Source organism: Meles meles, chromosome 17, assembly GCF_922984935.1.
Source record: "Meles meles chromosome 17, mMelMel3.1 paternal haplotype, whole genome shotgun sequence".
Taxonomy (NCBI): domain Eukaryota; kingdom Metazoa; phylum Chordata; class Mammalia; order Carnivora; family Mustelidae; genus Meles; species Meles meles.
The window spans coordinates 67788913-67803183 of record NC_060082.1 but is presented as its reverse complement, the minus strand read 5'-3'; the positions used below and the strand labels follow the sequence as shown (position 1 = coordinate 67803183).

At 38.4% G+C, this 14271-nt stretch overlaps 1 protein-coding gene across 5 annotated transcripts in view; it reads right to left on the bottom strand.

Annotated features, from left to right (window-relative positions):
- The window catches only part of NME7 (NME/NM23 family member 7), a 210880-nt gene that overhangs the window by 123061 nt on the left and 73548 nt on the right, over positions 1 to 14271 (bottom strand). For all 5 annotated transcript variants that reach the window (XM_045982773.1, XM_045982774.1, XM_045982775.1 and 2 more), the window contains exons 9-10: positions 12057 to 12125; positions 6319 to 6420 (exon numbers count right to left, since the gene is read on the bottom strand). In XM_045982773.1, coding sequence (XP_045838729.1) covers positions 6319 to 6420; positions 12057 to 12125 — 171 coding nt within the window. The remainder of the gene's footprint in view (positions 1 to 6318; positions 6421 to 12056; positions 12126 to 14271) is intronic.

Here is a 14271-nt window from a genome sequence, read left to right as displayed (position 1 = left end):
TAAATCACTATATTGTACACCTGAAAGTAATAAAACACTGCATGTTAACTACACTGGAATTAAAGTTAAAAATTTAATTAAAGAGTCATTATATACTGATAAAATGGTTAAATCACCAGGGAAATATAACCATTGTAAATATATATGCCCCTCACTTTGGAACACCTTAAATATATTAAGTAAATACTAACAGATCTGAAGGGAGATCAACAGACGACAATAGAATAAAAGCAAGGGACATCAATACTCCACTTTCAGTAAAGAACAGATTATCCAGAGAGTAAATCAATAATGAAACATTCAACTTGAACCATACTTTAGACCAAAGGGACCTAAGAGACATATACAGAATATTTCACCCAAAAGGAACAGAATATGCCTTCTTCTCAAGTGCCCACAGAACATTCCCCAAGATATATCATATGATAGGTTACAAAACAAGCCTTAGTAATTTTAATTAATCTTAAAGTATATCAAGTATCTTTTCTTACCAGAATAGCATGCAATTAGAAATCAATAACACAAAGAAAACTGGAAATTTATAAATACATGGAAATTAAACATATTACTGGACAACCAATTGGTCAAAGAAATAAAAAGTGAAATAAAAAAAGATCTTAAATGAATATGGAAACACACATACCAAAAATTATGGGTTACAGCAAAGGCAAATCTAAGAGGGAGTTCATAGCAATAAGCACCTATGCCAAAAAAAACAAGAAAGATCTCCAATAAACAACCTAACTTTACACCTCAAGAAATCAGAAAAAAAAAACTAAGCCCAAACTTATCAGAAGAAAGAAAATTAACAAAGATCAGAAAAGAAAGAAATGAAATAGAAACCACAAAAGCAATAAAAAAAGACCAATGAAACCAAAACCTCCTTTTTTTGAACTGATAAAAAAAAATAACAAACCTTTAGCTAGATTACTAAAAGAGAAATGACTTAAATAAACAAAACCAGACATGAAAGAGGAGATATTACAACTGATACCAAAGAATATAAAGAATCAAAAAAACTATTATAATTATATGCCAATTAACTAGACAACCTAGAAGAAATTAATTCCCAGAAATATTAAAACTTCTAAGACTGAATCATAACAAAATAGAAAATCTGAAGATACCAATAATGAGATTGAATGAGAAATCAAAAATCTCCCAACAAAGAAAAGCCCAAGACCAGATAATTCTCCTGGTAAAATCTACCAAATATTTAAAGAAGAATTAACACCGACCCTTCTCAAACTCTTCCAAAAAATTGAAATGGAAGGAGTACTCCCAAACCCATTATATGAAGATGGCATTACCCTAATCTCAAAGCCAAATAATGACACTACGAGCGAAGAAAACTACAGGCCAATAATCCTGATAAATATGGAGGCAAACATTTTCAACAAAATATTAGCAAGATGAATTCAACACCACATTCAATCATGCCATGATCAAGTGGGCTTTATACCTGGGATGCCAGGATGAATCAATATACACCAATCAATAAGAGAGTACATCACATTAACAGAATGGAAGAAAAAAAAATCATATCATCATCCCAATAGATGGAGAAAAAATAGTTGACAAAATACAACTTCCTTTCAGGATTAAAAACTCTCAAGAAAATTTGGTAGTAAATCAGAAACAGTAAATGCCATATTTGGCAAGGCCACAGCAAGCATTATATCAATGGTGAAAGGTTTTTTCTCTTATATAAGGACTAAAACAAGGATGCCCAATCTCACCACTCCTTTGATAACCACCAAAGGCACATGATCCTGGTTAACATCCTGCACCTGCACTTATATATAATTCAAGACTCTGAGACTCAAGAGGAGAATCCATCCTAAATCAGGACCAAGTCCTCAATTAAAACTTCATTCATGGGGCACCTGGGTGGCTCAATGGGTTAAGCCTCTGCCTTAAGCTCAGGTCATGATCTCAGGGTCCTGGGATCCAGCCCCGCATCAGGCTCTCTGCTCAGCAGGAAGCCTGCTTCCCCCTCCTTCTCTGCCTGCTTGTGATCTCTCTGTCAAATAAATAAATAAAATCTTTTTTTAAAAAAAGTTCATTCACTTCAAGTTTTATGAAAAAATAAAAGGTATTATTCTTTTTTTTTTTTTTTTTTTTTTTTAGATTTTATTTACTTGTCAGAGAGTGCACCAGCAGGGGGAGTGGCAGGCGGAGGAAGAAGCAGGCTCCCCGCTGATCCCAGGACCCTGGGGTCACGACCTGAGCCAAAGGCAGACACTTAACTGACTGAGCCACCTAAGCATCCCTAAAAGGCATTATTCTTACTCTAAAAGTAACAGAAGTACTTTAAGGAAAACTGGTAAAATAAAGGAAAGTGGAATTTAACATTATCATATTTCGACCACGCAAGACAAACATTATTAACATTTTATATGTTAAATTCATACCAAATTTTAATATTCCTATTAGTACAATTTTTTGTAATACTATAAGGGGCTTATGGACAACTAAAATGAAAAAAAAAAAAAAAATAGCAGAGTAATTCCAACTATGCTTAATGAGGGAAGACTTAGGATCTTGGAAGAGGTTCCAAACTAAACTCTCATGAGATTATGAGCTCTTTAAGGAAAGATACCTTGTTCTGTCTTCTTTCTTAAGGCCCAGCCATGGGATCAAGCCCTGTATATACTATTCACTCTGTAAATGTTCACTGAATATAAATCTAGAAAGAGAGGTCATCAGCAAACTTCTGTTATCAGGACTCCTCCTCTTCCAAACTCCTTCCTGATGATCTTCATTCTCTGTCATTCACTGCCGAATACTTCAACTACAGTAACGATAAAGATCTTACTGTAGCCTAAAAGCAATCTGTTTTATTCTTCCCTAAGTTCCATCATATCATTTCCTTCTTCACTTAGCTAAGTTCTAGTCATTCCTTGCAATTCCCCTCAGAAGTCATGTTCTTCAAGAGGTCTCCCTGATGCTATTTTGCCCCTCCCAGTCTTAGCTAAGTGCTAATGTTCTAGGCTCCCATCGTACCCAGTGCAAGCATCTAACACTGCAATTGCCATGGAACGTGAAAATCAGCCACTTATACATACTGCTCACTCACACACCGTAAGTTCTTTGAGACTTCAATCTACATATTCACAGATACTAGCACAGATTCAGTAAATAGTTATGGAATGAATGAAAAATGAACATACTCATTCTATTTTTGTTGTAGTTTTTATCTCTTTAATTTGCCTATTTGTCACTCACAATTCTAATTATCTTAAAAAACCAATAAACAAAACCCTGTCCTGGCCAACAGAAATCAGATATAAAAATAGCAAACATCAAGATCTGTTTATTCATGTAACCAAAAAGTATCCCTTTCTAATTTCTTATGACTAATAATCAATAAACACTCAACAATCACCATTTTCTCTTAAGGTCCTCTACATCAGATCACATTTTAATAATCACTCTTTCACAACCACATTTAATACTTATTTCTACTCTTCCTTCTCCCTGGAAAGATAGAAAGTAGATCCTGCCAACTCTTTTTCTAATGGTGCCATCAGCACTATGGATAAAAGGCTGTTATTCAAGATCGATAAAGAACTTCTCCAACTTGACACCCAAAAAACAAATAATCCAGTCAAGAAATGGGCAGAAGACATGAGCAGACATTTCTCCAAAGAAGACATACAAATGGCTAACAGACACATGAAAAAAATGTTCAATACCATTAGCCATCAGGGAAATTCAAATCAAAACCACATTGAGATACACCTTGTATCAGTTAGAATGGCAGAAATTTACAAGGCAGGAAACAACAAATATTGGTGATGTGTGGAGAAAGGGGAATCCTCTTACACTGTTGGTGGGAATGCAAGTTGGTGCAGCCACCCTGGAAAACAGTGTGGACAGTCCTCAAAAAGTTAAAAATAGAGCTACCCTATGACGCAGCTACCCTATGACGCACTAGTGATTATTTACCACAAAAATACAGATATAGTGAAAAGAAAGGCCACGTGCACCCCAATGTTCACAGCAATGAAGTCCACAATAGGAAAACTGTGGAAGGAGCTGAGATACTCTTCAACAGAAGAATGGATAAAGAAGAGTGGTCCATATATACAATGGAATATTCTCAGCCATCAGAAAGGATGAATACCCAACATGTGCACCAACATAGATGGGACTGGAGATTATCCTGCGTGAAATGAGTCAAACAGAGAAAGTCAATTATCATATGACTTCACTTATTTGTGGAACTATATAAGGAAAGGCATGGAAGACACTAGGAGATGGAAGGGGAAAATGAATGGGGATTGGAGTGGAAGACAGACCATGAGAGACTATGAACTCTGGGACAAACAATCTGAGGGTTTCAGAGGGGAGGGGTGTGGGGGGATGGGTTAGCTCAGTGATGGGTATTAAGGAGGGCACGTATTGCATTAGAGCACTGGGTGTTATACGCAAACAATGGCTCATGGAACACTATAACAAACACTAATAATGTACTGTATGGTGACTAACATAACAAAATAATAATTAAAAATAAAAATGGTGTCATCAGGTCTGCTCGTAACTGCTTCTAGAGCTCCTACCTTTAATCTCTTCCAATTTAGTTCGCTCTTGTTGCATTAAGAGAAAGACTCCATATGCTCACAACCAAGCTAAATACGAGAAACTGCTATTTCCTACCACCTGGAATTCCGCTCACACAGAAACCACAGTTTTAGCCTGGCCTTTAAGGCCATCCATCTCACACTCATCTCTACCAGCATCTGCTACCGTTTTCCTCTGTCTAAAAAACTGATTTCCTTGTGCTTTCAGGTATGCACTTCCTATTGAGCCAAGCAAATATCCTTGCTGTACACCACAGTAAGTTTGTAAATTCCTTCATGTTGCCTTTGCACATGCTTCAGAGTCTTCCCCATTCTCTTCCTGCCCCTCACTCGTCTTTAAAATCCCTGTGCACAACTCTCTTCCTCTAAGTAAGTTTTCTCAATTTTCTCCAGGTCACATCATTTGCTCCTTTTACTAGACAATCCTTCAACATTTACATTTTACTTGTATTAATAACATTTTAGTCCTTATCGTACATTTCTCAGCAAGTTTTCTAAAAGATCGTTACGTGCGTGCTCTTCAATCTCTGAGAACAGGTGTATTACTCTCCCCTACAGAACCTACTCCAGCAGCAAGCACTCACACAAGCCGATTTCTTAAAAGGTGTTGTTACTTACTACCCACCATCTACGGGAACTCCACAAACGCTGCTGGACTAAGTAAACTAGACGCTCATATCCAACAAACTATTTACAAGAGATAGTAAAATAAAGGAAAGAGAATGAATTTAAATTATAGTTAGGGACAGCTGGGTGGCTCGGCACATTAAGCATAGGACTCTTGGTTTCAGCTCAGGTCATGATCTCAGGGTCATGAGATTGAGCCCCAGGTCAGCTCCACACTTAGCGTGCAGTATGCTTGTCCCTCTCTCTCTCCCCTCCTGCCCCTCCCCTGGCTCATGAGCTCTCTCTCCAATCAATCAATCAATCAATCAAATCTTTCAAGAAATTACAGTGTTGAAAATCAGTACTGCTTCCCATACTACCACTCAGCTTTTAACATCTGCGGGGAGATTGCTCATACGGATTCTAATGCTGACTTCTCCTTTTTAGGTCCATCCCCTTCCTTTTCACCCCTTTTTCCGCCCAATGTCTATATGAAGAAAACCCGAAGCAAAATGGAAAGCGTACTGGAGAATATCAGGTTTCACGTGAGTACCATGGCTCGCATTTACAGTGTGAGGCCATCGTGCCAATATTCTGTACACTGAGAGCTTTGCTTAGAGTCCCCCAGTGTCCAAGGATAATTAGTATCTTAGATAATTTCTACCAGAGGGCTTGATGAATTTATTTATCTAGACAATATAGCAAGAAGACAATAAAAGAAAATGCCACAATAAAGCTTTCTGCCCATCCTATAGTGTTAGCAGGCTAATAAAAAATTTACTTTTTCTTGGAATATTATATAAAAAATTTTTCAAAATGCTGTTCTGAATAAAAATTCATCTGATTTAGTCATTTTTATATCAGTTCTTTTAAAGAACAAACTAAAACTATCAAACCTGCTAAGGGAGAGGGGAGTGAGGTTATGGACATTGGGGAGGGTACGTGCTATGGTGAGTGCTGTGAAGTGTGTAAACCTGGCGATTCACAGACCTGTACCCCTGGGGCTAATAATACATTATATGTTTATAAAAAAATAATATTTAAAAACAAAACAAAACAAAAACCTGCCAAGATACTTAGCTAGTGAATAAAACAAGCTTGATTAGTATTTTAAACACTAACTTACAGGATCAGCAGGTCCACAGAATTCTCGAAATGTCTTTGCAGGGTTGTTTTGTTGAATCTCCATTGCCACGCAAGGGCCGGAACACACTTCTGTCACCATCTCCTGAGATGTACAATGTAAAAGAACACGTAAAAATTAGTAAAAATTAATAACCTTTTACTCATCCTCTTTTAATTGCATCACTATTCCAAATCTTAAAATCTTAGTTATCTTTGAATCCCCCTGACCCCACATGCCAAGCGGCTCCCCAATCCTGTCCATTTCTCCTGCAAAAATGTGTTTTGGAAACGTTCCCTCGTCCAGCTCCTACCACTGCATCACATTAATGCATGGCTTAAGCACGTGACTCTTCCACTCGTGAAATGAGCATGTAATACATGTTCCTTTTAAAGGCCTCTCCTCTTACACAAAGTCCTATCAAATGAACATTTCTAAAGATATAAATTTCAAAGTGTTTCTTCCAAAGACACGTTTAAAATCATAATCATTTTCAGAAATGAAGAAAACAGGGACCAGACTGTCTCACACTGAACACCTAGAAATGAGACAATATGTATGAAACAACGGGTCTCAAACAGCAGCACAGCATTATGACTCCTGATGGAAGAGAACCAAACGAAGGAAGCCACACGACTGCCCCATCTTACTTCCTGGAGGAATTTTCCAGACAACGGGACACAGATAGAAAACACAACAGAGCCCAACATCCTCACTGAGCAGAAGAAACAAAGATGGGAGTTCGGGGAGACCCTGTTGCTCTAGCTCCATTCTAATGAGCGAGACAGATTACGGGAGGACGTGAGAGAACCCGGGGAAAGTAAGCTATGGCGATCTGCAGAGAAGTTCACCCGAGTCTTTGGCTAGGAGTCTATATACGTGCGGAAGAAACTACTCAGAGCCAAGAAGAGAACTGCCAGAAGCAGTTAAGTGAAACCGTTCACAGAGAGAGACGAGGCTGAGAAGACTCTGCACTTGCACTAGCTGGAGCGGGAAGCCCTGATGCGATACATGCCGATGCGCACAGTACACCAGGTAGAGTCTCCAGAAGGCACGGTGTAAGAGTTGGCCTTCTGTACCGAGTGCTCTGTATCCCCTGCAAGCCTCAAAGCAAGCCTTCAAATGGTCAAACTGATCCTAATCATTCAGTGAGGGCCAAAACGATGGCAAGAACTCTTCAAAGCAACATGATATACATACCACGTAACATCACAAATTTCACATTATCCAGATCCAATAAAAATTACTAGGCATGCAAAGAAATAAGAAAATATGAACCATCACTAAAAGAAAACTCAATAAATTGATACAGATGTAGCAATGGCAGAAGTGATGTTGGCTACACAGAATGTTAAGAGGCTATATATACAAGTTAGAGGAAGAAAACATGGACACGGTGCAGAGAAAATCAATGATGCTAAAAAGACTCAACAATAAATAAATAAAATCTTTTAAAAAATAAAAATAAATAATGGGGCACCATTATGGAACTTCTAGGGATGAAAACTATATCCGAATTAAATACACTGGATGGGATAAGCAAAACAAAATACCACAGAAGGACAATAGAATTAAGACATGAAATACTAATTACTCAAAAGCAAGCACAGAGAGAAAGAAGATTAAATAAAAATGTCCCATGGTAATTGTTTTTCCAACAAGCTGTCTAATATGTACATAGTTGAGAGTCCCAGAAAAAGAAAAAAGGGGTGAGGAACAGATAAGGATTCCAAGAATTTGATAAAACTCATAAGCCAACGGATCCAACAGAGTCCAAGGAGAATAAATGCAGAATACAGTGAGCCAATAATTAATCTCGCTAAAACTAAAAAACCCTAATAACAAAAATCCCTTAAAATAACCCTCTGCAAAAAAGAAGACATCAAACAGTAGAAGATGTAAATTACAACAACAAAAATTTGTCAATCTATAATTCTATACCCAGGTAGAAAGGTTTTTGTTTGTTTGCTTGTTTTTTGAGAGAGAGAGAAAAGGGCAGGGAGAGGAAGAGAGAGAGGGTGAGGGAGGGAAACTTAAGCAGGCTCCACGCCCAGAGCAGAGCCCCATGCAGGGATCACAACCACAGCTGGAACAAGAGTTGGACACTTAACCAACTGGGCCACCCAGGCTCTCTGGACGGTATTTTCCACAAATGAAGGAAAAATAACTTTTTCAGACAGACAAAATGTGAAAGAATTCACTACCAGCAGCAAAATGTTAAAGGAAGTTCCTTAGACAGAAGGGAAAAAAAAGTACCAGACAAAAATAAGGATCTATACAAAACAATGGTAAACACTGTTTACGTTTTTTAGTTGGTGTGAAAGATAACTGATTATTTAAAGCAAAAATATTAAAAACGCATTAGAGGGTTTATACTAGAAACAGAAATGGAGACATGTGACAACCGTGGCACATACGGAGGGACACGGAAGACGGAAACTCTCTGAAGGTTCCTAGCTGTATGCGAAGTGTATGATGAAAACACCATCGAAGAAAAGTGGCTCTCATAGCGTCTGGGACGCTCAACGAATGTTCTTTTCTTCCGTACATGGGGAAAAAGTACTTCAGGAGGCAGTGAAAATAAACACCAAGACTCTGAGGCGGAAGTGCAGTTGTATGTATGAAGATCGGCACGGGAGGGGGTCTTGGGAGCCGAAGCAAGACCATAGGAAAGCGGTGAGAGAAGGGCTCAGACCCCGCAGGGACGTGCAAGCCACTCCAATGACTTTGGAGAGTTTATGATACACAATGACCAAGTAAAATAAAGGTAATTTATTACAGAACAGTATTTAAATATTAACTGGAACTCAGTCATCGCATCTAATAGAAATGCCAGAAGTTAAAAGAGGAAGGAAAGAGCATCACAATTAATACAGCACACAGAACCCTACTCATTAGAATTCCTAAAGGTGTCCCCCTGAAGTCACTTTGCTATTTTGCAAAGGTCATATGTAATTGATTTCTTGTGGATAATGGATAATTATGTTGAGTCTGATTTCCTGTCTCACGACACTGAAGTACTGCCCACACATAAATGTCAAGAGCCGAGTTCTCAGTAGGGGCAGAAGGCAGCAGCAACCTGCCATCCAAAAAGAGAGGGTGAATTCTGCCTGCCTTTCTTTCTTTTGCCTCTCTGCTTGTCTTTCAGGGTTAATCAAAAATACCATTAAAAATACAGACATAAAGGGCTATGCAAATGTACAAAATGGACAGAAAAAAACATGTCGGCAAAAGGATTCCATCAAGGGTCGCCTGGGTGGCTCAGTGGGTTAAGCCTCTGCCTTCACCTCAGGTCATAGTCTCAGGGTCCTGGAATCGAGCCCCACATCAGGCTCTCTGCTCAGCAGGGAGCCTGCTTCCTCCCCTCCCTCCTTCTGCCTGCCTCTCTGCCTACTTGTGATCTCTCTCTCTATCAAATAAATAAATTAATTTTTTAAAAAGTCAGAGTAAGAATCAAATCACATGTTTTTGTCCCTTTAGACTATGTTGCCTCTTCAGATGATTTCACAGGGTCGTCTTCTTGAATTAGACTGTATGCAGTGTTTAAATATTTACCTCTTCCTTGAGCTTAAACTCAAGTCCTGAATATCAACTGTCCTGAGAAGTAAGAGGCCTTCTGGGAAATACAATGGTCACAACAGCAAGTGAGACTCCGTACCTGCTACCTGACTTTTGGTGTCCCCAGTGAACCAATGACAGAGACTTCAACCGCATGTACGTGCAGTGTATGCACACAGATCCTCACGCAACTTCCTCTGAACAAAACTGAATTATAAATGCGAAAAGCACTTTTAAAAGCACTAGAATAAGAATATTCATAAGAATATTAGTTACTTTAACAAAATACTACTGGGATAAAAGCATTCTTATTTCCCTCTGGAGAAAATTTTCAAAGAAACTTTCCTTAGTTTCAATAGAGTTTTATATCATATAGACACAGAATATCTCGTAAAGGTACCAGGTAATGCTCCGGTTCACATATACTGTCCAGTCTCCCATTAGCAGAACACTCTCAACCAATCACGACTTGGAATATTTGTTTTACACTGAATAAACCATTTCAAGCTGAATAAAAAATGATAAGCATTCCTAAATATGGCTGACAAGGCTAACACTGAAATAATGTAGCTTTTTTCTTCCCAAACAGCCCATATACTCTGTTACTAATATCACGAGATTTAAACAGTGGTTCCAGAGACTGTCCTACTGAGTATCAGACAGAAGAAAGCACATCAGCACCATTCATTCTGGCACAGCCTGCCGTCACAGTGTGATATTGCTACTGTCATTCAAATCCCTGATGTCTTGGGGAAAATGACACATCTACCCAGTGATGTTTTTCTTTTTACTCTAGAATCCCCCAAATCAAAAGAAAAAAAAAAACCCTAAGAATAAATATTACATAAAAATAAATTACATGCATAGTACTTTAAGGCACAATATAGGAGACATGAAGTAGGAGATGAGGGGTTTTTTTAAAAGTTATTTTCCAAAGGGAAATATGGCCCACCTCAGATGTGTGCACAACACTCGTGCCCTCAACTATTTGTTACCAAATTCAATACCACGTGACATGGCATGAAAATAAAAGTGGACGATCAAAAGATACATTTCCACGGTTTACCTTGCGTGCAGTAGAGCTATAACGTAACCTGAATGGAGTACGGTAGCAGTTTTCAACTATATTTTTTAAGGTAAAATTGAACAAATAAAAGAAGGAAATATATAAAAGAGATTTAAGAAATGGAGAATGTCTGTCACTGATTGAATTAAGAGATAACACATCTTAAAATTCTTCCAGTTTAAGAAAAGGCGTAACTCTAAAATAAGGCAGCTCGTAAGATGAAGATTCGGGAAGCTGTAACAGAAGGAAACCACCCCGGTTCCTCTAAACAATGCTGGAAATCGCGAGTATGCCGAACATGAAAAAGACGTCACGGTCTTGACTTTGTAGGACTAAATAAGACAAAGGCTCAGGCCAGTTCCCAGACCAGTGCATCTGTCCTTTCTGAGGAGGGCTGAAAGGAAAAGTCATAGAGAAGCGGGAAGGAGAATCTAGTCTCATTGTCAAGAACAATAAACTTTACGGGGAAAAAAAAAAAAAAGTGAAATCTGTCAAAAATGTAGACGAGGAGGCTGTCCACCAGCACAAAGGTATCTAAGATACTTCTATCAAGAGGGGGAAGGAAACTAATTTTGATCAAATATCTACTATGTTTTATTTTAAGGAACAATATTTGGCTTATTTGAATACAGTCATTTGTTTTCAAGAACATATTTCATTGCCTTCTGACCAATTCCTTCTAAATCTTATTTCTTCAGACTCAGTCACATTTTCTGATGATTCTACTTGCCTTTATATCATTAAAGTAGACGTTAAATGCTGCTATGCTGTTATACTGTAATGATTTGCTTTTAAGTTTCCAAGGCATTTTGGACAGTCTTCCACCCGGAGAATATGATAAACTCCACAGAACTATCCAAATGTGTCAATATCCCAGCAATGTCTTTTGCACTGTGGTATGTTTCTGTTTCACAAATGAAACAGTAAGATTTTAAAAAACTGATCCAGTGGCTCTCAGAGATAAGAGATAAGAATGCCTCAGTCACTAGGTACGATCAGACGGCACCTGGCAGACTCGTGACTACTTTCATGATTATAAATTATACTGAGATGCCCCAGATTTAAGATGCACAAACTGTCATCAGTACCAGAGCTTGACATTTACTTTGATACTTACGTTATACTCAGACACCACTCCTTTATAAACTTCATAAAACTCTTCAACGTTAACCCGATCCATGCTGAACTGGATTAAAACAAAACAAAACTTATCAAGCCAACCGCCGAAGAACATAAATGAACCACACTCAGCACTCAGCATTTATGATCCCTTGGATATATTTTACTTTAAAATATAAACCTTGCACAAATTGAGTACTCAAAAAAGTGTTGTTAGGGGCGCCTGGGTGGCTCAGTGGGTTAAGCGTCTGCCTTCGGCTGGGGTCATGGTCCCAGGGTCCTGGGATCGAGGTCCGCATCAGGCTCTCCGCTCGGATGGGGCGCCTGCTTCCCGCTCCCTCCCCCCGCCTCTCTGCCTACTTGTGGTCTGTCAAATAAATAGATAAACTCTTAAAAAAAAAAAAGAAAGATAAAAGAAAAAGTGTTGTTAAAGATCAGCTCATTAGTAAAAATAATGGGTAACATTTACTGAGTACTTAACGCATCAAGCACTGTTTTAGGACCTGTACGTGCCTCATCTCATTTACTCCTCACAACAACCCCATGACCTAAGTTATGTAGCACACAAGGCCATGTAACTGTCAGATCTGTGTTCCGTCTCAATCAATCTGACCCCCCGGTCATGCTCTTAGCCACTACATTATACCTCTCTTTGAATAAAACTTCATTCATTCATTCTTCACACATGAAAAATTTAGATGCAATGTCATGTCGTTTACTGATAGATTAGTGGCCCAAGAAATATTACTAATGAAAAGTACTTCAGCTTTTGTAACAGCCAAAAATAATACCCTTTTCCTCCCAAGCATTCAGAAAAATCCCTAGTCTGGTTCACAGTAAAGCATTTACACAAATTGTCTGGAAACCCAAATTCAAAAAGAATAGCAAGAGTATGCTTGTAAGATAAACCTATGAAGACTCTTACCCAGGCTGGATTCAAACTGGTTAAAAATAAAATTGCATTGGGGCGGCTGGGTGGTTCAGTGGGTTAAGCCTCTGCCTTTGGCTCGGGTCATGATCTCAGGGTCCTAGGATCGAGCCCCACATCAGGCTACATGCTCAGCGGGGAGCATGCTTCCCCCTCTCTCTGCCTGCCTCTCTGCTTACTTGTGATGTCTCTCTGTCAAATAAATAAATAAAACTCTTAATAAATAAATAATAAATAAAATTACATTAAGTTCTAGGGTCTCAAGAACTAAGACCTCAAATTTCTGAAAAAATAGCCTCTGGAAAAAAAATATTTTGTCCCCTACTTTGTATCTTTATTGTCACCAGAAATGAAGATCACGGGGCGCCTGGGTGGCTCAGTGGGTTAAAGCCGCTGCCTTCGGCTCGGGTCATGACCCTGGGGTCCTGGGATTGAGTCCCACATCGGGCTCTCTGCTCAGCAGGGAGCCTGCTTTCTCCTCTCTCTCTCTGCCTGCTTATGATCTCTGTCTGTCAAATAAATAAATAAATAAAATCTTTAAAAAAAAAAAAAGAAAAGAAAAGAAATGAAGATCACTGAGAAATTTTTGCCTACCCGGGAAATAATTCAAACTGGGAGGATTTATTTCATAGGCAACGTAACTATTACAGGCAGTGAATTTTGTTTGATTTCAGTGTTTTATCCTACAGTCCCACAACCTGCTGTGTATTTTATATAACAAAATAATAGAATATATAACTTATTATGTACTTACAATTTTCTCTGAAAACTCTAGAAGGCATTGCCTAAGGTTATTTCATTTAACTCCTAAAATAATCCATTGAGATAAATAATAACGTTCTCACTGGCCAGCAGACTCGTAAGTGTAAAGGGCAGCTGACCCACAATTCAGAAACAGAGCTTCTTGACTCCAAAACTGAATGAGTTTGATTGCCACTAAACTATCATGCCTTCCTCATAGGTTCAATCAATCCTTTTCTTAATTATTATTCTTGTTTTCACCAAGCATGTACTCTAGCCAACTATGCTAGGTCACAGGCCTAGAGTTAGATCAATGTTTAAATCTAAAACTTCTACAAAACACACATTTTTAAAGCAGGCTTAGGTCCTACAATCCTATGAACACATCACAGGCTAATCTTTCAGAACGTTTTAGCTAACAATTCTTTCTAATCCTAGGCAAGATTCTTCAAGTATCAACTTTCTCATTAGTCTCCAAGTTTTGCTGATGACTCTGCAAACAAGTTGATATTTCTGGCCTTCTTTTGGTTTGCAGGCATTCTGA